Below are 24,236 nucleotides of genomic sequence, written 5' to 3' on the forward strand. Positions count from 1 at the left end.
GGAGTATTTATTATAGCGCGATGGACTACAATAAAATGTTATATCACCTACACACAATATCTTCGAGACTAGTAGCAAGACGTCACTACATAATGAAAAATAGTTGACGACAAGGCAGTATTAACGATGACAGCGCACCTTGAGCACGATAACACACAATGGTAAATACATCAGGCATAGCTTCAATAGTAGCCTGGAATCGAGGTAAGATGTACGAAAGATTATCGCAGTAAAAAATAGTGCTAGATTAATTAATGTATACCGCCAATCTTTTCCTGTTGTCTGCTCTACCCAGTGTTCAATGCGGTGCTTAGGTAAGTACACCGAACGATGTCTTTCAGTTCTGTAGGTTAGCAAAATATTGACAGATGATATTTGGAGCTAATAAAGTGTCTGAGTTGTACGTCGGTTATGAGGGACGTCATAGTGCACGGCAGCTGGTTAATATGGACCACCTGGGGTTTCATAACGGGCACAGACATTGCGCAGCACAGGGCGCCTCTTGCACAGTGACAGTTCAGGAGATAAAATGCACTGAACACTCGCCGTACTTTATTTAATGAATGCGCTGAAACTAAATGTCAGCTAAGTGTCAGCTACTTCCGATCGCCGTTATAATGCCGGCTGCCTTCTTTCTTAACAAACCGCAGGTGACGATGCGCACCGACCAGATGCACCCGGTCGTCGGCAAGATGGTGATCCACGTGCGCGGAGACGAGTGGAGGAGGATGCGCAGTTGCGTCACTTCCGGCTTCACGAGCAGCAAGTTGAAGCAGGTGTGACAAAGAAGCCCCCTAGGTGGCAGAAACTGTCATCGCAGGACAGTGGCGCTGAAGTGAAGTGGCGCATCTCTTATTAACCACTGCACCTTTGTGCCAGGAGTGGTATGAGGGTTCGCAGGGATCTATGAATATAAACTAGAAAATGGCCAATTATTCATATATACAGGGTGTTCCACATTTATCTGTCCGGGTTTATAAAACATTTTCCTGCGCAGACCACTCTATATTCCTGCTTAAGCACAGATCACAGGGTAGCTTATGATAGTCTGCGTTTTTCGATACATAATTTAACATCGGGAAGCCAAGTTATGGGTCCGTACCAGTTCAGTTTAAGCACTGATAGTGAGGAAAAAATTGGAGTGGACACTTAAGCTCCACTTTAGGCGTATGACGTCATAGCATAACAGGTTACTTCATATATATGCAGAATGGGCCTTTCTCTCCTTTACATTCGTATATCCCTGGGAGCCCTCACACCCCTCCTGACGCAGTGGTGCAGCTGTAAAGAGATAAGCCGCTCCCCGTTGATGGCAGGTGCTGCCACCAGTGGGCCTTGTTTGACCCAGGTTGCTCTTCCCGTGGCCTCCGCGATCAGCTCCGGCGGCGCGACGTTGCTCCGGCCATTCCATTCGCACGGAGAGAGCGTAATCGGAGAAAGCGGTGTGACTGCTCCTCTCGCCGCACCGTGGCGCGCGCAACCCAAGGCTCGCTTTCCCTCATGCGGACGGGCGCAGAGGACGAAAACGCAGTTTTCGCAGTCTGTGTACAACGCGCACTAAAAAATTATCGCACACCACAAGTAGCTGACTGGTGCAATTAGGCAATTGCTTTTTTAAATTATGACGCAGACTTAGGACCGGGGTGAGGCAAATCGTCATGAGAGCGTTCGTTTCACAACACGCAGGCAATTTTCTTTATTTCTGTAGCCTTGCATGGTTTCAAAACACGGAACATTTTACAGTTGAGAGGAGAGGATTATTTTAATTCTGCAATTCTTATACATATTAGCTTAGAACCTGAAATTACTTTTGATATATAGAGATCAAGTAGTTCTGTCAGTTTTCCTCTAGAAATGGTACAAATGGGATTTGTACTTACATGCGTGTAATATATTTAGCTTTCAACGCATGCAGATGCCAATGAATGCATTGTCCCACTCAAATGTTGGGCTTCCTTTTTGTGGATGGCTCTTTTGTGACGTGTTCAAATGTATCGTATTATACCCCAATCCTGCTACAGCCTCGAAAGTGGCTAGCAGTATCTCCAAATAAATAAAAGCCTGCAATCCATAAGGTTTTTTTACGTTGTGTATGGTTGAAACTGAGGCGAATTTAGTCCCGTTTTTTTTTCTTTCGTCGCGGCAAGCAAAAAAAGAGGGTATAATGCGCCGAAGCTACAGCTTGGCTGGAGGACAGATAAAACCATTTGAGGATAAATGACATTTTATTTACAAAGACAAAATCGGAGCCATATCGTTCGGCATCCATTTTTACATTGTGTTTATTTTAAACACGGAGCACTTTCCTGTGCAGTGGCTTGCAGGCAAACATTTTGCGGTACGCAGCCCTGTCTGTCACAGTAGCGCCGACGTTGGCTAAGAGTGGCCTCATGAACTTATCAAACACTACAGATAGTGTGCTTGCTGCGTGGTCATCCCTTGCTGGGCAAACGAAAAGGGGGCACTGCTCCAGTCGAGGCAATAACAGTTCAGCCAGCTGCTGACGCACGTTGCTCTTTTTTATGTGCGGCAGGGCAATGTCAACAGCCTTCTTAACGGTCACAAGGACCGTGACAAATTCTTACTTTGGGAATGTTAGCCCATCCCTTGATTGCAGGTCAATAAGCCCCATCAGCACGGGACTTGGTCCATCCGACTGGTGGAGGGGAGGAAGAAGCTGCATGTTCTCCGCTCCTCAACTGCTCTCGCCACGAACCCTGCTATATAAGCGATGCTGGCATTTGCTATGGTTGATGGGGGCCGCTGCACTGAAATAGAACATAGCCAAATTAGTATATGGAGCTAGACATTCTGCAATATATTGCCATTTGTGAGAGCACAAAAAAAAACAGCTTTTGGCACTAACCGATAAAGAAGTTCCGCAGAGCAAATTTTAGACAGCATGTAGAGACAAAACTTGCGCATAAACCAAATATGACATTTATCATCTCGCCACTCAACGTGCATTCCCTCAAAATTTTCAAATTTTGGGCATTGATACCACTCAGTTGTTATAGCCTTGACATAAAGCGAAATGATCGCTTTTTGGTGGCACTTCACATGGGTAGAGTAGGTGAACGAGTGTGCACTCACGGGGCATCGCTTTCAGGGATGTGAAGAGCTGGTCAATGTGCATCACAAAATCTTCAGTTCCCGTGAACCTGAAACAAAAATATGCACACTATTCATATCAGCCAAATATATGTATTAGACGAATCGCTGTTGGCTCCAAAAGAACAGCACTAGTCCAGCGAGCCAGCGAAGCGTAAGCTCTTGAGAAACATTTGATGCAAGATATACCTGGCTGGGGCAACTTGCGCTGTCTCGGTCGAATCATGCGTGGTTGCCTGTGCTGTTGCTTCAGCCGGAACATCAAGTTCGGAGGACGTCACATTCAGGGAGGCACCATGCATACTGCCATACATGTAAAACAGTTACCAAAACTACTAAGCAGCAGCCACATAATAGTAAAAACTGCTTGTAACACATTGCCCATCGGCACAGCAGGATTTGCGTGCTCGTGTGTTCTGAACTGTAAAAAATTCCAGTCAGCAGGCTGGCTACAACACTAGTAGCTACTCGCATCGTGAAATCTTAGTTGTGCAAGGGCCTGAAATGTGATAAGCTTTATATTTTGAAATAAGAGACAACCAGTTCACAACTATGAGCACTCGTCCCGGAGCTCAAATAACATGCACCTACCTCAAAACAGTCTGTCCGTTTTCAACATTTGAAGCATGGGATGGGCACAGGCTGCCAGTCCGCAAGATCCTCTCCTGGCTAAATGCCACGGCTCTTGCATCCAGACAGTCGTTTCCGCCAGCCATTTGCCGCAAAGAACTGAAGAGGGGCTCGACGGGGTCGCTCGATAAGTTCCTTGTTAAAACATAAAAGAAGTCACTCTCGAGAAGGTACTTAATGCATAGTACCGTAGATTTGCTTGTCAGCAAGATAGCTTCGTAGGTTTTAGCATCAAGAAACTTTTTCCCACTCCTTTTACAGGCATTGTATAGAGTTTAGAGGTAGTCTGGGAACTGCTTCTCCAGCCATTGAAGGCGTTCGTCGGTAGCGCAAAAAAAAAGTGGATTTGGTCAGGCTTTCTCATATGCACATGTGCTGTTCGGTTGGCCACATTGTGGATGGCAAACCACTTCTGCATCATCTTCATAAACAATATTGTTGCGTCTGCGTTCCTGAACTGTTCTGCCTGAGGGTGGTAACTGGGTATTCTATCAAAAAAGAAAGCGCTGAGATAACTTCATCTGAAAACAGCTGCACTGCTCTGCCCACATGCATCTTCTCAAAATTAGTTGGCTCTATGTGCTTCTGTCAGGAATCGAACTCTTTTCACAATCTCGTTTTTTTTTTAAGGACATAGAGCTGCTTCACAAACTCTCCAGTTATTGGCTGACTGCCATCTGTCATTTCCCCATCCAGAAGAAGGCTTCGCACGTTTTTTTATAATATGACACTGGTCAAAGGACAAGAATAGGATTCTTTCTGGATCACATGGATGACTGACCACTGGCTTGAGGGAGCCATCAAATAAAATAAACCAACCATTGCCCCATGAGGTCTAACCAATTAGTGCTATTTCTGTCTATTTTCCAGTGTTATTTATTTCTTATTTCGCTCACTTGTATCCCCACCCTGCTTGGACTTAGTGTCCGCAGTATTTAATAAATAAAATAAAATAAAATAAATAAAATAAAATCAGTGTTTCTGTAGAGACAGTAGGCAGATTACAGTTATGTGAAGCCTAAACTCACAATGCAACTCGCCCATGAGAGCACTCACCCCAGAAACACACGCGCCGCGTGAAGGTGCACGGCGCATTCTTCAGGGAGACGACACCTCTCCTCCCGGGCTTCGAGCGCACCTCAATAAAATTCCAACTGACCATAGATGTGGTCGTGGCATTCTCGGGTCTTAGCGGCGTTTACCCCACACAACCCTCCTCACAGAGGGCACTCTGGAAAGCAGTGTCTCCGCCACACGCAGATGGTCCCGCACATTGCCGAGTCAGCCGAGGTGTTCATGGACATGCTGGACGGGTACGCGGACACCGAGAAGGAGGTCAACCTGCGGCTCCAGTTCCAGGCGCTGTCCATGGACTACATCGGCCAGGCAGCCTTCGGCATCGAGACGTGCTTCCAGCGCGAGCTCAATGACATCTTCTTCACCACGGCACGCCGGGTGCTGCCAGGTGTCATGACCGGACCTGCCCATATGGTCGCACGTCAGTGATTCGTTTAGCTTCGAAACTGTTTTGTCGTGTCCTGTTGTAGCAGACTTGCTTAGCTTTCACAATAACGGCCTAAGGGGCGAGTTGGTGCATGATGAAATGAACGGCGGCGCACCAAGGACACTAACAACAAAGGGACACCACATGCCCATGTGGTGTCCCTCTCTTGTTAGTGACCTTGTTGCGCCGCCATCCATTTCATCTTGCCTAGCTTTGCCGAACTGTGACCCACCGCCATTGTCAACAACTCTCCTGCTAACCTTACGCTCAGCGTTTGAAAAAAGGTTGGTTCAGGAGACTGTCCTTATGAAGTGTGAAGTTGTGTCTCCTTCTCATTCATGCCTGTCGTCTGCCAGCGCTGCACATCGTATGGCAGAATCGGCCACCAAATCCAGCAAAACATCTTGCTCAGGACACTTGTATATATTTCACCGGTAGTAAATACCACGGGTTGAAAATCGCGAATCTCAGCAGAGGCGTCCACTATTTCACCAGTTTTGGCTCGTTGCAGAAATTCATGTCCGCGGTTGCTAAGTTGAAACAGCAATCGCGTGTTGGACAATGCCTACGTTGGCGTAAAATATGCTTTCATCGCAAAGCTGCGCCGAAACGGCCCGTGACAGCACGTGAATAACTGTTGATATTTTCTGACGTTATATTTCTGAGAAGGCAGCGCTGTGCGATGCATGATTGCGGTAATGAACTCCTGGTAGTTTTTAAACACACAAATCAACGCCTGTGGTATTTATAAAGAATGCGTATGCCACAATATTTTTAAAATTTCTTCCTCGCCTCCAATGTATTGTTTTTCACCTATTGTATTATTATTATCGCGATCAGCACAAGTGTGCACTTACAGCTCTTAGACTGACCTTGAAGATCAATAATTTTGTGAACTTTCGAGAAATAAGCAGAACCTCGCAGTAAACTGGGAAGGTAGCCAATGCGTAAACTCCGATATTCCTTGAGATGAAGTTTTAGTTATATATATCAATGCAAAGCTGGGTTAAGCAGTGATTTCCATATTCATCAATGAACCTGTGTCGCCGTTCGCCGGGATCATTCGCTTAAAAGTAAAGGAAATCTGCCGTAGGACTGGTATGTGTGAAAACATTTTCCTTGGCCCACACGAGAGTGACAGGCTGTCTACAGAAGTTGTTCTAATTATGTCAAACGACCTGTTTGCCTTATGCCTGTAAAGTTATTGCTTATTTTTAACAAATCTTCACAACGTTTTGTCATTGTTGCACTTTTCATTGTTATTTTTTTTCTGTTGGCTGCCTGCTTTTCAAATTTTTCATGTCATGGCATGCCCTGGAATTTCATGTAATTAGATAGCATTGTGGGAATTTAAAAAAAAACTAAATAAGGTCTTTCGAACATGCGACAAAGACGCATTACATCGAGAACAAAACACCGCGTTGCCCTCCAAGTCTGTTCTAATTTTGTTGCAACACTCTTGCTTTTCGCAGAGAGCACGACTACCATGGGAAAAGTGATGAGTCCTTTCTACTGGTTCTTGGGTCAGTTCGGCTCGCTCACGTTCAGGGTGTTTTCCAGGGAAACCACCAAGATGATTGAACTGCGCAAGAACCACCCAGAGGTGAGAAAGGGCGTTTTACACCCGCCCAGTGTTAGACGTCGGTGATTTCTCGAAACCGGTGTTTAAATAAAGAATGATAATAATAATAATAATAATAATAACTGGTTGTTGGGCAAAGGAAATGGCGCAGTATCCGTCTCATATATCGTTGAACACCTGAACCGCGCCGTAAGGGAAGGGATAAGGAAGAAGTGAAAGAAGAAAGGAAGAAGGAGGTGCCGCAGTGGAGGGCTCCGGAATAATTTAGACCACCTGGGGATCTTTAACGTGCACTGACATCGCACAGCACACGGGCGCCTTAGCGTTTCGCCTCCATCGAAACGCAGCCGCCGCGGTCGAGTTCGAACCCGGGAACACCGGACCAGTAGCCGAGCGCTCTAACCACTGAGCTACCGCGGCGGGTTAAATAAAAAATGCCCGGAAGTTGTTTTGTAGTCGTCGCCGCCGCGAGCCTCTGAGAGGAAATGGCTCGCACCCACAGTGGAGAATTGAGCCAAGAAGCAGATAGTGACGCCATAGTGGACAAAAATATCTGGTAAAAATGAATGAGTGATGATGATAACGAATTATTCAGGTGCATTGGCATCTCAGGCCAAACAGCGCCAAGGCACATGGGTTCTGGACAACTTGTGCTCATGACGTCTGCCGCTAGCCGAATTTTCTAAAGATCTAATAGAAGCAACTGGAATGCAGACTCGAAGAATTTCTTACGAACTAGAATGGTAAATAATTTCTGCGAGATAGGTGAGTAATTTGATGAAATAACAGGGCTTGAAGCAACGAAAATGAAAAGGTTTCGAGAAAGGAATACCTGGAAGATATAAGATTTGCATTAGATTAGATGCAGACTAGATTTATAGAATCAAGACGAGTTTTGAAGCTGAGTTGGCAGATAATCTTTCTTCTCCCTGAGCAGAAGTGGTGACTTGGTAGCTGAAAATCATCCACGTATTCTGCCTCAGCAGGTAAGGGCCACAGATAGGGCAGCGAGACCAGATTTGTGCTGGTGCAAGTGTAATTCCAGAATGCGACAACGCAGTGGCACGAAGGAGGCTTTAAGCATCCGTGGTCGCCATCGTTTCTTCTAAAAGCAGTTGTGCGCGCTTGCTAACTTCGGGCGACACTGGTGAAGGCCATATAAATGGGCTTGCAATGACTGAGCAAAGGAAATGCATGCTATCCATAGAAGCAAAAAAAATGTTAATTAATCAAGGTACTTAAGTATTTTCACACCACAAGTTCATGGAATGGAACTGGTTAAGATGTTTAATAAAAAAGAGAGAGCGGGCAGCTGTTTCAGTAAAGCCTCTCGCTTGCATAAATCTTGCAGATGAATCTGTTCAATTTTCTAAAAGCAATGAATACTGCAAATAGCTTTTTTCCACGTCCAACATTCTTGGAGAAAAATTTGCTATATTGAAAAATTATAACCTACTCTTATGGAAATATTGAAGGCAATAACGCATTCTTCCGATGTGTAGCAAAATCATTCTTTTAAAGTGTTTCCATCGATCGCATCGAGCAGTTAAGACTGCCGTAGAAAACCAAGGGGGAACGCTTTTGACGATAGCAAAAACGTTATGGTAGCAAAAAAAATGCGAGCCTGCTGACGGAAGAACTGCGCATATATTGACTCTTATAGTGAAATCTTGCAATATCCGAAAAAAAAAAACTGCGTTCATAAAGTCTTTCGCGCTCAAAAATGCGCTAGCCCAGAATTGTTCGGCATGTTCCACTAGACAATGCTTACAGGCCTTTGTCGTCCTCACTATCCAGTAACGCAAATGCCATGATTTTGTTTGTTTCGAAAAATAAAAACACTCATATACTTCAAACCACTCCGTGCAATAATTTTTCATGTCTACTGAGTAGACCCGAAGTTTGCAGTGCCCATTGACTATGCTATGCAGTTACCAATCAACAGCCCGCAGCTCAATTTTCACACCAGCCAAAGCCGGCGCCAGTATTCATGCGAGACGTCAAAAAAAAAAAAAACGAGGACATGCTCTCATGCGCAATAGAGCCGATGTGCGATGTCAAGTGCAAAGAATTATACTAATGCCTTGCCTTCGAAAACTGTGCGGATTGCCGAGGGGAGAGGTGAAAAATATTGTCTTTCATGTTGTTTCGTGTTATTTTTTTCATCTTTCCCCAGCTTCGAAAGCCAGACATACTCCAGAATTTGCTGGACGCTGAAATTGAGGAAGAAGCTCTAACTGAAGCTGTTATGAAGAGTGAGACCAAGGAAAATGGTATGGCTAAAGAACACTGTTCTTTCAAGGGACAGTCTATATAGGCATTTATCGACCATATTTTTTTTTCGGCAATTAAATGCCCTTTGCCAAAATAAACGTACTTGAAGAGTTAGGAAGAGTTGCACCTAGGAATCTGGTCTGCCTAAGGAACACTATTGATTCAAGGTACAGCATATATAGGCATTTATCTACCATATTTGTTGATGGTACTCGAATTCCTCTTGCAAAATAAACGTACATCCGGCTGTGGGAATGAGAAACATAACTGGATAATATTATTTACGATCTAATTTTTTGATATAGCAGCGCCGCTTTCCCGTGATAGTCGGCGTCCGCCAGGGCTGGCAGCACACAGATGCCACAACGACTTAGCGCCGCCTGTGCAATTAATAGCATGACATTACCTGAGGTGCACAAGAATTCCGGAATTACAAATCGAGGCATTAAGTGGTTTAAAAATATATACATAAAATAAAGCTCATGATACCTATCTCAGATATCCGCAACTGTTTTCTGCTACTAGCAGCACTGGCACTGGCGCTGCGCCCCATCAATAAACTGTAGTGCGCTCAATTTAGGTGACTAAACGAGACATTAACACTAAATGAGACATTAGTACCCCAATTTACACGACCATTTATAAAGGATACCATGCCACAGTGGCTTAAAGCTGGATTAAAAGTTATTTATACCCCCTATACTGGTCATACGGAAGGTAACTCTGCATATGGCAAGAAAATTGCCGTGAAAATAGCGTCCCCCATCTTTCTAAATAGTGTATTTATTTATTTGGGACGCTAAATGTGCCGCACGGCATAAAACGGGATGTCATTAACGAACGTTAATACGTTATGACGTTACAGAAAGTCATGAAGTCCGGTTTTGTATAAAAAGTCACATAATCTTCGGGCGTAAATGTTTTTCGTTATCAACAAGCGGAAATCGGTGTCATTGTTTGAGGACTGGCCTGCCTCTTGAAGAACGCGAGCGCGCACCAGCGAAGTTCGTGGGCATGTCCACAATAGGTGGTAAACAGTGTTGTCAGAAGCTGGTGTGTCGCAGTGAGGGGGCATTTTTCCGGGGCAGGAATCTTCTTACTTTGTCGCTGAAATAGTGTAGCGTGATTTATTTATCGATTTGGTCTATCGAACGCCTTAGAGTATTCTGCAGAAATTCCGCACGAATATGGTGATAATGTTGTGTGTTGTTATGAGTGAGCACAATTCTTCACGTATTGTTTTTTTTTCAATAAGCATGAAACACATTTTTATGAAGATTCCGGGAACACGTCTGAATTTCTCTTGAGGGATATCCCAATTTCGGCCTGATATTAATTAAAGACATAATACTATTTATAAAGCCGTTTATCTTTGCAGATCACTCATAACAGTAAATTACTCACCATAAAGGTATCACAAATTAAGGAAGTAATGACACTGAGAAAGCTATGTATGCCTTTTTCTTGAGCCGCATGGTAGCGCTTAGGTGGCTGAAAGTCATTAATGTCTAATTGACATGAGTTAATAGGTACTCCTAAATTTAACCCAGTCCTTAACGAGTGAGGTCACCTTTGCTTTCGCAGCTGACGGCCCCAAGAAGAGGCTGCGGGCACTTTCCCCGAGGGAAGTCATTATGAACGCCACCTTGCTCTTCATGGGAGGGTGAGGGACTGCGTCTTTTTTATCACAATATATTATTTTAATATCACAGCACTCGACCGAACGTAGCGAAGCCAAGTGATTTTCAGAAGGGTATAGTGACCTGGCGAAGGCAATATCAGTCAATAACTAGCCACAAAAGGCATTACAACAGAACTTCAGAAAATAATGGCAACATAGTGCTGTGATTTTTTGTAGTGTTGTGTGATACTAATGAACCGAGGTCCCGTCAGGTTATACAACACTCGCGTCGCACTGAGTACACACGCAGGCTTTTCCTTGGTGCGTCCGGTGCTGAAAATATAAACAAACGAATAGCTTTCTTGCACGTTTGAAAATTTAACTGAACAATAAGGACGGGCAAATGCTTGAACATATACAAGGTGTTTCACCTAATACTTTACACAATTTTTTAAAAATAGACTTTCTGAGTTGGAATGGCGCTTGTCCTGTATAGCATTGTCATCGCGGTGCACTACATTAGATTACAGCTACGACGTCCTAACTAGCTGACTGGTTAACTAATATAAAATAGTTAACTTTTTAACTTAATGGGTAGGCTCCTCAATTATTGAGAGGCGTGTGTTACACGGTAAGTAACATTCATATCAGTTTTTAGAATTTCGAAAATGCAGTTACCCTCGGCGCTGTGTCCCCAAAAATTCTGGCTACATCGCGCCACGATACATGCACCTTCGAGAAGCTTGCAGGCAAAGCAACATCTTCAGTGCACGTAACTCGTCGAAATAGCTAAGATTTCTTGGGCCACAGCGCCGAGAGTAACCGCATTTTCTTATATGCATGTTACTTACCGTGGGCTACACGCCTCTCAGTAGTTAAGGAGCCTACCCGTAATAGTTAAAAAGTTAACTGCTCAATATTAGTTAACCACTCGTGTAGTTTACGTGTCTTAGCTGTATTCTGGTGTACTACACCGCTGACAATACCATACCGAAAAAAGCACTCTTCTAACTAAAAAGGCTATTTTTAAAAATTGTGCAAAGTCATAGGTTAAGCACCCTGTAGAATAGTAGGAATGAGCGCTTTAGATGAGTGCAGGGAACTGAAGAGGAAATAAAACAATTTCAATTCGGAGTGGTGTGTACACACTAGACGACTGTTTTTTTTTTAATGAGGCTCAAGAGAATCCTGCTTTCAAGAAAAACCCTAGAACATTTACGCAAACGTGTGCAAACATGAAAAATATTGCAGCTGTTGCCGGTTTCGCATGTTGTTGACTTCAGCGCACTTTTAGTGCGCAGTTCGTTTCACTGCTGTGCACACAAGAACAAATGGAGCACGCATAACGTTGCCATAATCAGCCCACTAGGATGCACGTTAACGAAAATAAGAAACGCCAGATCATCGAATCACTAGGGCCTCGTATGATGCGCAAAAGCTCAATAGTATGAAAAGCCGTAATTCGTTTTCTCGATCTTTTGGTGCGGGAAGCGAACATTATAGGTTCTGTAAACAGGAAACTGAAGTCGTCTTTTTACCGCGGGAACTCTATCCACACGTTCCGGGCATTCTTGGAAACTTCGAATTATTGTCCTGTGTGGCCGATTTTCCTAACTAAATCAAATTAAACGTAGCAGCTCCCACCTTTTTTTTTTTTTTTAACTCAACGCGGTAGGTAGGAGGAGTCAACCAACGCGTCAGCCAGTCCCGTGGCGGCTTGCCGCATTGCCATCGGCGGAGTGATACGTAAATCAAAGAGTCCACGCGTATTTTTATTTCCGTCGGCTTAATTTGGGGCTATATTGCCTGCGACTGAGACTGTTTATTCACAGGAACTTAAAAAACAAAATAAAAGCGAAAGCGAAGCCACCACGGGACTGGCTGAAAGGCACTCCACGCGTTGGTTGACTCCGCCTACCTACCGCGTTGAGTTTAAAAAAAAAGGCGGGAGGCGGGACGTTTATTACGATTTAATTAGGGCAATCGTCCGCACAAGAGAATAATTGGAAGTTTCTAAGAGCGCCCGGAACGTGTAGATAGAGTTCCCGCGGTAAAAGGACGAGTTCAGATTCCTCTTTCGTGCAGCTTTAAAGTGTCAGGGGCCATGAACGGATTCGCCATTTCTGCAGGTTTGAGACGACGTCGATTGCAATGTGCTACCTGACCTTTCTGCTCGCGAAGCATCAGGACGTTCAAGACAAGCTCAGGGAAGAAGTGAAGGAAGCTGTCGGGGAACAGGTAAGTCAGATTAAGTTTTCACGCGTCGAGAAGGATAGTTCTCGTTGACAGTTACGGTGACTGTCACATGAGCGGCATTTTACGGCGCGAGCTGTGTCAGCCTAGCACATCCTGGTTCGCGTCTGAGTCCCGTCTGCGTGCCGCTTTCCGCAGCAGAAAAATAGGCAACTGTGCCGGGTGTTTCAGCGAACACTTTTAAAAATTTTCAAAAATAGGATTTTTGGCCTAAAATTATGCCTTTTTCATCATAGTATTATCAGTGCTGGCGGACACCAGCAAAATCGGTGAATCGTCTTACGTAGTAAGCTGATTAACTAATTCTTAATAATTAAATTTTTGACTAGTAATGTTAGGCGCCCAGCGGCAATTAGAGATTTGTAGTCGCCCGTTTGAAATATTCTATCAGCTTTTAAAATTTCGAAAACGCGATTACTCTTGGCGGTGTGGCTCGACAAAATTTGGCTTTTTCGACTAGTTACGTGCACTGGAGGGGTTGCTTTGAATGCATGCTTTCGAAAGCGCATCTATTTTCGCACCATGCAGCCAAATTTTGTCTAGCCATAGCGGCGAGGGTAATCGCGTTTTCGAAAGACAAAAAACGGATTTGGCTATTACTAACGATCGGCAACAAATCTCTAATTGCAACTCGGAGCCTAACTCTACTAGTCAAAAAGTTAATTATTAGATATTAGCTAACAAGCTTACTACTGACGGCGATTCACAAGTTTTCTGGTGTCCGCCAACACTGGTAACACAATGCCACAAAAGCCATAATTTTGCCCCCCCCCCCCCCCCCCCACAAAAAAAATAACCCGCCGCGGTGGCTCAGTAGTTAGGGCGCTCGACTACTGATCCGGAGTTCCCGGGTTCGAACCCGACCGCGGCGGCTGCGTTTTTATGGAGGCAAAACGCTAAGGCGCCCGTGTTCTGTGCGATGTCAGTGCACATTAAAGATCCCCAGGTGGTCGAAATTATTCCGGAGCCCTCCACTACGGCACCTCTTTCTCCTTTGCTTCTTTCACTCCCTCCTTTATCCCTTCCCTTACGGCGCGGTTCAGGTGTCCAACGATATATGAGACAGATACTGCGCCATTTCCTTTCCCCCCAAAACCAATTATTGTTATTATTATTATTGCCCCCAAAAATCTATTTTTGAAAATTTTTGGAAGTCTTCCCTGAAACACCTGGTATAAAACTATATACGACTAAACACACTGTGTAGATGTGGCTCGAAGGCACGACCACTCAGTAGACCCTTGTCGCCCCGTTTCGGCCATGGCCAACTCAGGTAACCAACCTCAAACCTAAGGCCCTATCTTAGAGCGTAATGCTGAGTACACGTATTTTATCTCAGCCATGAATCTGCCCAGTCATTCGCAGGACACTGCGGCTACTTATGTTCGTTCATTGTTTAGTGGCGGTGGCAGTAAGCATACTCTTAACGCAGTGTTAAGCGTTTCGGTAACCATCTAGTGCTGATTAATCGTCGTATTCTGAGAATAAGTGGTTGAATTCTTTCTCTGTCTTCAGGGCGAACTAGACTACGACACCATCACGAAGAAACTCAAGTATCTTGTCCAGGTTGTAGAGGAAGGACTCCGACTCTACCCTCCAGCTGTTGTGTAAGTCAGCTTTCTGGGTTTATTGCTCGTTACCTCAATGTACTCTCACTAGCTGGACGTATTGTTTTCGCGAATTTAAACCTGCTGCTTCGCCTATAAATTTTTTATTTACTAAAATGTACAGAACCTGCTGCGGCATAAACCTTACGAAAACGTGGTTGCACTCTGATGTGTGTGTCGCAGGACTAATTCAGAATTTTTTATTTCAGCAATAACTGATGGTAGTGTTGAGATGGTAGTGTGGAGGATTGCTACAAGTATAGAGACGCGAAGCTGAGATGAGTCGTTTGTAGTCGTGTTTTGTCATACTTTACTATCAATGATCATTAATCACACCTTCCGAAAAATGAATTTCACGTGCCTTGTATAACATTATACCTCGAAGCAAGTGATGACGCTTACTTTTCTCTGCTGAATATTACAGACAGCATATCTTCACTAGCCTGTTACAAACGTTTCATTGGATTCCACGAACCTCGAGGCCTTGGTCAGAGACTCAAGTTCTCTTGTGTTCTTCGCTCTTTCAGCACAAAATACACTGTAGTAATAGACAGAACCACCATTGCAACATAAACAATGAACAACAAACATGTAACGCCGCAGTTCTTGGATTAAAAGATGTATGAGCTGAAACACAACAGTACACTGCATTTATTTATTTATGATCAGGGCCGCTTAAGCGTTGCAGATCGGAGTGGTAAGTATAGACAAAGAATACAGTGCATGGCTGTTTTGGAGCATTCAAGAGGCACCGTTTGAGTGGTTCATTCGCGTAATATGAACAGGTATTACTGCTAATAAAATAACGCCAAAAATTGAACGCGTTTCACGCGAAAATATTTTGAAGCTCCGTAAAAATAAGGTTGTGAGAGATGACCTTCTTCGAGAGCAGATTTTCTAGACCTCCCTACAGAGTTAACTCTCGGTCGCAAGAACTCAACATTCTTCTTATGATTTGGCCATAACAGAGCAGAACTTTAGGGGTCGGCACGCTAGTGTTAGAACATTAGAAATCGCCTTCTACACCTGTCGAAAATAAAACAGAAAACTTTATCTTGTCACAACAGATGTTTCGGTAGTATTCGGGGCCTTGAAAACAGAAATTCGTTACAACAGGATTTCATGTGTATTTAAAAGTCTCCTGTCGTAACGACCGAGCTAATTCTGTTGCAACAGACAACTTCGCAATACTGTAGAAAAGTCTGCCGTAACGACACGACGACAAAAAATTTCTGTTCTAGTTTGGGACCAGCTCCATCATATTTTTCAACTGGTGTATTTGCTGTGTCAACATCTTCATTATCAGATTCGTGATCTTTATCTTTGACACTTAAAAAAGGGTTTTTGAAAGGAACACTCGCGACAAATGACATCCACTCTGGCAATGCTTTCCAGGGCCACTTCACGGCAAGCGGAAGAGGACTTCGAGTGGAACGGCATGAAGTTCAAGGCGGGAACGTGTGTCATGGCTCCGACGTACCAGCTGCACAGGGACCCGCGCTACTGGGTGGACCCTGACACCTTCGATCCTGAAAGGTGAGAAAAGGCGTCCTATTCTGCGGAAGCACCTGCGGAACACTCACGCGTTGCTACATTTTCTGAGGCGCCTGGCTGCCTTTGGACTGCTTCGAATTATTCCTAATGTCGTATCAGTACAGGAGCACGTATGTCTGAAAGTGCCTCAGCGCGCAATGGCAGAGGGAGATCTCGCACTCATTACGCTATGAGGAAGCAACCACTCTAAACACAAATATGCCTACATGGGACTAACAAGACAGTAAGCTGTCCCTCTAATAAAAGGGATTGAGTGCGCTAGAGGACAGCTTATCCTTACAAAAATATATTTAGGCAGTCTATAAACTGTCCATAGACTCTTGTCTATAAAGTCTATAGACTTTCAATAGACAAATACTATAGACTAGTCTGTAGGCAATACAAACCCCTATAGACAGTCCATAGATTTATGGCCATACACTTTTAGTAGACTTTTCTCTATAGACAGTCTATAGACTAAAAAATACAAAAATAAATATCTGTAGCAAGGTATTAGAGTCTATAAGAAGTGTGTAGATTATGAGTAGAAAAAATAACAATCTATAGCAAGGTATTAGAGTCCATAAGGAGTCTCGTATAGACAGTCTATAGGCTACCTTTATAAGGATACTCGCTTTTTTACTCCTTTCTGTTCAGAGTGCAGACTTTAGAACGGTAGTTGATATCAAACAAATGGTCTTGGAGTTCTTCTGACTTTCATCGTTTGACGGACTTAACAGATTCAGTGCCGAGAACGAGTCCTCCATCCACAAGATGGCGTTCCAGCCCTTTGGCGTGGGGCCCCGGCATTGCGTGGGTTTTCAGATGGCCCGCATGGAGATACGCTACACCCTTGCCAGGCTTGTCCAGCGCTATCGTGTCGACCTTGGCGAATCTCAGAAGGTAAGCCGTCGGTTCAACACATAGACATTGGCCTGCTGCTCCCGAAATTGACTTCGATGACTCCAGCTAGCGTACCGCTCAGCCAACCACTTAAAACTTTTTAGGGAGCCTTAGAGGGCTGATGTGTTGGGAAACAATTAAAACTGCTCCGCTACATCTGCGACGTTCGGGTTTCGAGATCATGATATGCAGTCGCAGGAATTCTCACGCAGGTGGGAACCTTATAATGCGACGTATTTTTCTGCGTCCTTGAAAAAGTGCAGTGAAAGCTACCGGCACTGAAATGTACAGCGCACGGCACTGTGCCTACCGTGCTGCAGCATGCTGCACCATGCGAAACTACATGCGCTTTCGAAAGCATGCAGGCAAAGCAAACCCTCTAGAGCACGTAACTGGTCGAAATAGACAAATTTTCTCGAGCCACAGCACCAAGGATAACCATGTTTTCGAAATTCGAAAAACTGATGTGGCTATACTAACTACCGGCTAAAAATCTGTAATCGTGACCAGGTGCCTAACTCTACGAGTTATAAAGTTATTAAAAATTAGTAACCAGCTTACTACTTCAGCCGATTCAACGCACTGGTAAAACTATGCCGCAGAAGCCGTATTTCTAACCCAAAAATCTTCTTTTTGAATATTTTTGAAAGTGGTCCCGCGAGACCATGCGCGCTCTTAGATATAAATATCTCCAAAACAAACTATCCGTTCGTATTCTTACTTCCACCAAAAACCTTTATCTGGCGAAGTCGGCGCTCTCGATGGCATGTTTCGTATAGTGATGACGTCTGACTTTTCCACTTTTTATTACAAGGAAAACTTCTCCCGTGCTATGGCACTGATTCATCGTCCTGCCTACTGTTTACAAGCCTTGCTACGCCATGGTAGCAGTTTGTGAGCAACAATAGAGCACCCTTAGGATGCGGGATTTTTTTCCATTCACTTTCCCAGGGACGAAACTTCTACGGCTTCAATATCACAGGTTCCAGGAAGCGACCATACGGTTGCTAGTCAGCACGTCATCCCGTATGTTCTCGCTATTGCCCCATCTGTGCATCGTTGTTTTCTGTCGTCTTGCTTACACTTATCAACGCTAGTGTCTTACATGTCACCTTACATTACTATTCCCATCAAGTCATTTCGAAAAAGTCTATAACCTAATAGCGCTGGGATACAGGCTATTCTCAGTGACAATTATAGCTTACATTCTCATTTTCACATAAGTCTTAATGTCCACCGATAGCGAAGGGCAAACGACTCCCTGTATTCATTCTAAATGTTTTAGAGGTAACAGCTGCTAGTGTACAGCGTTGCTGTTCCTTTGTCCACGTCCTATGTGTTTAGTTTTGCAAAATCTTCAATGTTTCGGAAGTCCATAGCGTAATACGACACTCTTACGGCCCACCTAGCGGCGTCTACAATCTGCCGCATGTGGGGAACAAGGACTAAAGTTTTCCTAGTTTTGGCTAGAGTTACTTAACTGCTCATATCTTGAAATAACTGCCGCACGTTCTCATTTAATGAAATTAAACCTGTATCTCTAAGTTTCTTACCTAAAACGCATGTTTTTCTCACTCATCATGGAAATTGGCAGCGCAAAACAATCTGTGAGGAGAGAGAGAGAAAACGAGGGGGGGAAGGCAGGGATGTTATCCACGAAGGTTTCCGGTTGGCTACCCTGCACTGGGGATGGAAATGAGGGGATCAAAAAGGGAAGAGAGAAGGAACGGGAAACACAGTCACAGTCTGTCAATAAAGGCAGTCGTTCGTAAAAAAATAAAACAGTGCCTTGTAAGCCTTGATGGCAGTCGACAGTAGAGGCCACGGGCCGAGGATCTTGTCCTCTGTGAAAGGGCGAGGATCAAGGCGGTAGAAACATGGACGAGAGGACAAGCGCTGAACTACCAACTGAATTTTATTGAAAAACAGGCCACATCTACACTGGGCAGCATCACGTGTCCGTTTATCGATAAAACCATGAATTCACATCCGGAACCAGTACAACACACATTCTCATTCTCACTGGAGGCAAGATACAGGCAACCACGCGATGGCGTGCCTCTAAAATTCGAATTAACCACCGCAGTACGGCTAGAGTGCGTGTTTACGTCATAGCAAAAGCCGTCAGGAAATCGTAGCAAAAGCAGAGCGAGATTAAAAAAAAATTCCAGGGGTGCACATAAAGCTGCTGAGGTGCAGTAATGCGAAACCATTTCTCTTACTGCGCGTCGTTCCTCCCTCTTACGCGTCCGCCATCTCGCCTACGCGCGCGCCATCTGCTGGACCAGCGCCGTACATTGCGAACGGGGGTTTCAGTGGGCGCCGCATGATGGCGCTACGACAGCACTTTCATGAAGACACGCTCTGGCCACAACTTCCGTCCACAGCGTCTGTCTATAGCTTCCGGTGACGCCAATCATCAGCTAAGAAACGCTTTCCCATTAATAAACCGCTAACAGCAACAGCCCGAGTGCATAAAATGTGACCTGTTTTTCAATAAAATTCAGTTGGTAGTTCAGCGTTTGTGTTGTCGTCCATGTTTCTGCGTCTTCGTGCCTGTTTCTTTTGTGCTGCCACTTTCCGTGATTAATCGCCGACTAGCCCGCGTCAAGATATTAATCGATGCCTCATCTCACTCACCTTCATCCGCAGGGCGAGATGCGGATGGACTCCTACGCCATGGTTTCATCTCCGGAGAACGGACCTTGGCTCAAGTTCTACAGGCTGTGAACGGCGAAGAAAGAAGCGCATAGATACAAGGAGTATCGCGTAACTTAGCCACCCTTCGGCCGCAGAATATAGTCATAATAGTTGTTTTTGTGTGTTTTTGAGCACGTTGGTCTGTTTCATAATCAAGAGTCACACGTGCGAGAAAGCGACAGGCATGCTATTGTTTCGTATGTGCTTGGTGCATGGCTGCATAGATTTAGCGCCATTCTTTATTAAATGGGGCACCTCATTGCCTAATACAAAACCAATGTTTTTTTAGCTGCGTGACCAATACGTATTGTCCTGGGTGCTGACGCAGCGACGCAGCAAAAGCAAACTAAATGTAATCCAACAGAGCAAACTTGTTTGCGCTGCCTTCAAATCTTTGTGTTTAGCAGAAGGAATAATTAGTATTGATAAGTGAACGTTTCAAAGCCGTTCTCTAGCACGCAAAAGAGGAATTATTCGACTCATTCCGATGAAGCGTATTCCTCTTTGACGTCAAGAAGCGCCCCAAACAACTTTGGCAGTTTATCAAAAAATAAAAACAAATGGTAAAGATATTGTTGCCATTTCGCCAGCCAGTTGCCTTTTGTAGAAACATTTTTGATGTTAACCTCGACGAGACCAAAGCCTTTAACTAGCACTTCAAGAGTTCATTTTCTACATGCAGAAACATGAGAAGATTATATCAGTGTGGTAAACTATTCGATGAGCCAATGGAGGCTGTTTATATTGATCTTCGGAGCATTTGGGGTCCTATTACAGCGTCATGACAAGCCCCTGAACAACGTCACATGACGCGATGTATGGACGACTGCTTTGATTTGCGCTTGTGTTAATTCTTTGTCGAGATATTTGTATATCATTTTTTTGCAAATGATTGGAAGATCGAGCTTTACCTCTACATTGGAAACTCGTAAATGTCGGACCTATGCCTAAATCACTACTTCGCTATAACGTTACCAATTATCCCTTCATTTGTTCAATTAGTGTTGCTGTTGAAGTTCTCGATCCCGTGCTTATACACTAACACCACGCACTACTTAAAAAAAAATTCTCGTTACAATGTCCTTCACGACCCGGTTTTCGTAGCGGTCTCTACTGTGTCATCCAATTAATAGAAATAACGCATCCTATTATAGCAGGTGTCTTGGATCGGAGAATTTCTGTTAACTGTGTATTTCTGGATTTAAAAAAAAAGATTTTGCTGTGGTTTGCCATTTACTGTTGATCCAAAAGCGTTGAGTGTATAACATAGATGATTCACTTATTGACTGAATAAAAGAGTACCTTAATTTGAGACGACAGCAGGTGATTATAAACTGGGAACAGTTGAATGGCGTGATTGTATCTTCAAGAGTACCACAATGGTCCGTTCTGGACTTACTAATGTTTTTGAATTATATAAATGATTTTCGTGGTAGTAACTCCTCTTGTATACGATAATTCGTATATATCTTACCTGGATGACCACGCAAGATGTGACACATGGTACACGCATATTAACCTACACAAAACTGCGTGCATGTTTTTTTTTCAAGAAAAAGACATCTCACTGACATAAATTTAGTATTAATGAACCAAACTTAGCACCTGTGACTCGGTACAAGCATCCCAAATTTTTCATGACAGTCAGCGTTTCATAGCATTACCATATTGATTTTATTACAGCTAAAAGACACTAGAGTTTTAGAGTTCATCTCCAGAAGCCCAAAACCATTTCCAGCTGTAACGAAGACATTATTGCGTTGGTCTCTAGTGAGGTCTGTTGTTCAATATGCGTGTGCAGTGTGGGATCCACCGGTTGTGTCCGACATACGTAAAATGGAAAGGGTACAGAACTTATCCGTCCGTTTCTTTCTCAAGAACTAGTCGAAAAATTTCAGAGTAACAACTGCAAAATACAGTCTTGGCTGGGATGCAATTGGACAGCACCGAAAATTACTTCGGGTAAAGTTCTCCCAAAGCGTATTTTATTCGAAAATTGGTATAGCAGCCCAATAGTACATGCTGAGTCCAGATAACATTTCAGGTGTTTCGTTCACATAAACATGATTAAAGAAATGCAATGGGATTTTTTTTTCAACGTTTACAGATTTTTATTTTAAGCACTGCGACAAATAGGTCGGTCCGCTCTGTGCAGGTGGATTATACAGCAAAGCGAACAATATGTACGTGACAGACCCCACCAATTAGACGACTAATTAACTAATCAACTTTTTATTTTTTGATATACAGCTCAAGATTACATTGCGAAATTGAAGGCTGTCGCAATAGAAGGCTAGCTCACTCTAATATTTCTGAATGAGCAGTGTGGTTCGAGGTATACTGTGTCAAAAATGCGGTTTTAAAAGTTTGTTGAGTTAGCTTTTACGCATTGCTTAATTAGAAAATGGCGTCGCTCGAATTTCTAATGTATCAGATATAGACGTCGTTGTGTTTTTGATCATGTAGAAGAAGTTAACTGATAAATGTAAACAAGAGAAAGCCAGCTTAACGAGCTTTAAAATCTATATCTTTGACGTCCGATATTTCGAACCATATTGCCGATAAAAAATAATGAAAAAAGAGGACACATCAGCGATATCGACTTCCTACAATTTTGCAGTGCAATCTCCCCGTCTACAATCAAGAATAAAAAGTTGCTTAGGTAATTTTCGTTAATTAATAGTATAATTATTTAGCAATATCACGCATATAATGCTCTCGGTTATACAACCCACCTGCACAAACTCTCATATCTCTCAGTTTTTAGAATAAAAATATGCGAGCCCTTAACAAGAATAACCTGGTACATTGCAGGATAGATTTGTTCTAAATGCCCTTTTTTTACCCAACTACAAGAGAATGCAATCGGCTAGGTCGTGCGGCTACTGCTGTCATGTAAATTTATTCATCTGTTTCTTTCTCCAAATGAATGATTTTGGCATGTTCACAACTTTCTGTTTCTTTTTCACAAGTATCTGGTTTTGATGGCTGCATTGTGTCCCCCCCCCCCCCCCCCCCGCCACCAACCTCCTTTACTACCGGATGTTGGCGTTGTGTGCGTGTGTATGTGTGTGTGTGTGTTTTACTTATTCGTCAAAGAAATGAGTAAAGGTGCCCCAACGCGCGTCTAACAGACAAACCACGTTTCAATTAGGTACAAAATATTGAACTGCAGAAAATTACATCAGTGGCAATAAATGCACTATTGTGAAAGGTTGGTGTCACTACGGAAAGAAACAAGAATTTAAGTCGTATTTGCTTCATCTGAAACCGTCTGGTACGAAATGATTTTTTTCTCGGGTGAAACCAAATAACTAACAAATGGGCAAATAGTTCACGCAATGCACGGTGCAGGATTATGCACGGCACAGCTCAAGCGGTCGCTCCGCGGGCAGTTGAAAGAGGCGAGGAGGAGAGAAGGACAGTAAAGGGAGAAAGTAAGCGCGCCATGACTCAGTGGCTGTGGGCTGCATTATCCACAGCCTACATACAGCCTATGCCGCCTACACAGTGATCTCTGCAAACTGCCGCCATAATGATGATGGTGTGGCGATGGTGATGGCCTGAAAACTTGAAAGTGCGGGAAAAGAGAAACAGTGGACAGGACTTGAAAAGAATTTACAGGACTATGCAAGCCCCCTTTCTTGCCAGTACTGCCGTTTTTTGTCCTTTTCCCGCACTTTCAAGTTTTCAGCCTGCTACACCAACTGGCATAAGAGTGAACTTTGTGGTGGAGGTGATGATGACGAACAATTAGTCATTGCCTGAACAGGTTCCGCTATTAGCACATTGTTTAACTGAACTCGTCAAAGTCACTGAATTTTATTTAGCGGTGTGCAAATTACCTCTTCACATAATGAAACATTAAACTTAATGGAGATACATATTACGTCCTTCCTTGACAAAAGTAATTTATTCGGAGGGTTCAAAATGAGGACACAGCAAATTCTGTTCTGGCCTCGTTTTAATTAGCTATTCGGAGTGAACATTTGTAATTAAACACTTGGAAATTGCAACTTTATATGGTTTATTCCAGGGCATAGGCCGAGCTATCGCCGACATATTGAATGTAAACCTAATCCCAGCCGCGCATTAACACTACCACCAACGCAATCTATAGGTAGTCATGAGATATAACTGTGCGGAAAAACAAATTCAGGTACCTAGGCGCATTTATTTTATTTATTAAAAGAGTTATTAGTGCGAACACCTTTGGCTGGTTCTTACATTTTTCGATAAAAACCTGCTGAGAAGACAGCTCGCAGATGAGCCTTTAAATTCATCTTGCCACTAAAACTTGCTGGTTTCATGCCCAGTGCCTTGTGAACCAGCCCTCCGTCGCAAGCATCTGTCGTTGCTGCTATTGTCTGCGTTGTCTTTCAATGTACTTAAAAAATGGTCATATCAGCAGCGATGGACACAAAACAAATGAGCAACCTACTGCAGTAAGTACTTGGATGCTCAAAAGTAAAATAACAGAGCAATCTATGTCAGCATGATGCACGCATGCTCTCAGGA

General features: G+C 43.7%; 1 protein-coding gene and 1 pseudogene across 2 annotated transcripts in view; one reads left to right on the forward strand and one right to left on the reverse strand.

Annotated features, from left to right (window-relative positions):
- Positions 1 to 19,832, forward strand: part of LOC144101802 (cytochrome P450 3A14-like) — a 29,462-nt gene extending 9,630 nt beyond the window's left edge. The window contains exons 5-14 of the mRNA XM_077635018.1: positions 651 to 776; positions 5,002 to 5,239; positions 6,718 to 6,848; positions 9,004 to 9,100; positions 10,686 to 10,764; positions 12,852 to 12,960; positions 14,491 to 14,582; positions 15,978 to 16,118; positions 16,856 to 17,018; positions 19,671 to 19,832. Coding sequence (XP_077491144.1) covers positions 651 to 776; positions 5,002 to 5,239; positions 6,718 to 6,848; positions 9,004 to 9,100; positions 10,686 to 10,764; positions 12,852 to 12,960; positions 14,491 to 14,582; positions 15,978 to 16,118; positions 16,856 to 17,018; positions 19,671 to 19,748 — 1,254 coding nt within the window. The 3' untranslated portion in view covers positions 19,749 to 19,832. The remainder of the gene's footprint in view (positions 1 to 650; positions 777 to 5,001; positions 5,240 to 6,717; positions 6,849 to 9,003; positions 9,101 to 10,685; positions 10,765 to 12,851; positions 12,961 to 14,490; positions 14,583 to 15,977; positions 16,119 to 16,855; positions 17,019 to 19,670) is intronic.
- Positions 785 to 4,974, reverse strand: LOC144101804 (uncharacterized; annotated as a pseudogene). Its single transcript, XR_013308066.1, has 4 exons — positions 3,703 to 4,974; positions 3,301 to 3,414; positions 3,094 to 3,161; positions 785 to 2,768 (listed from the first exon to the last, which is right to left on the reverse strand). The product of XR_013308066.1 is annotated as an uncharacterized LOC144101804 (transcript).
- Positions 19,833 to 24,236: the final 4,404 nt, after the last annotated feature.

Source organism: Amblyomma americanum, chromosome 8 (genome assembly GCF_052857255.1).
Source record: "Amblyomma americanum isolate KBUSLIRL-KWMA chromosome 8, ASM5285725v1, whole genome shotgun sequence".
Lineage (NCBI taxonomy): Eukaryota > Metazoa > Arthropoda > Arachnida > Ixodida > Ixodidae > Amblyomma > Amblyomma americanum.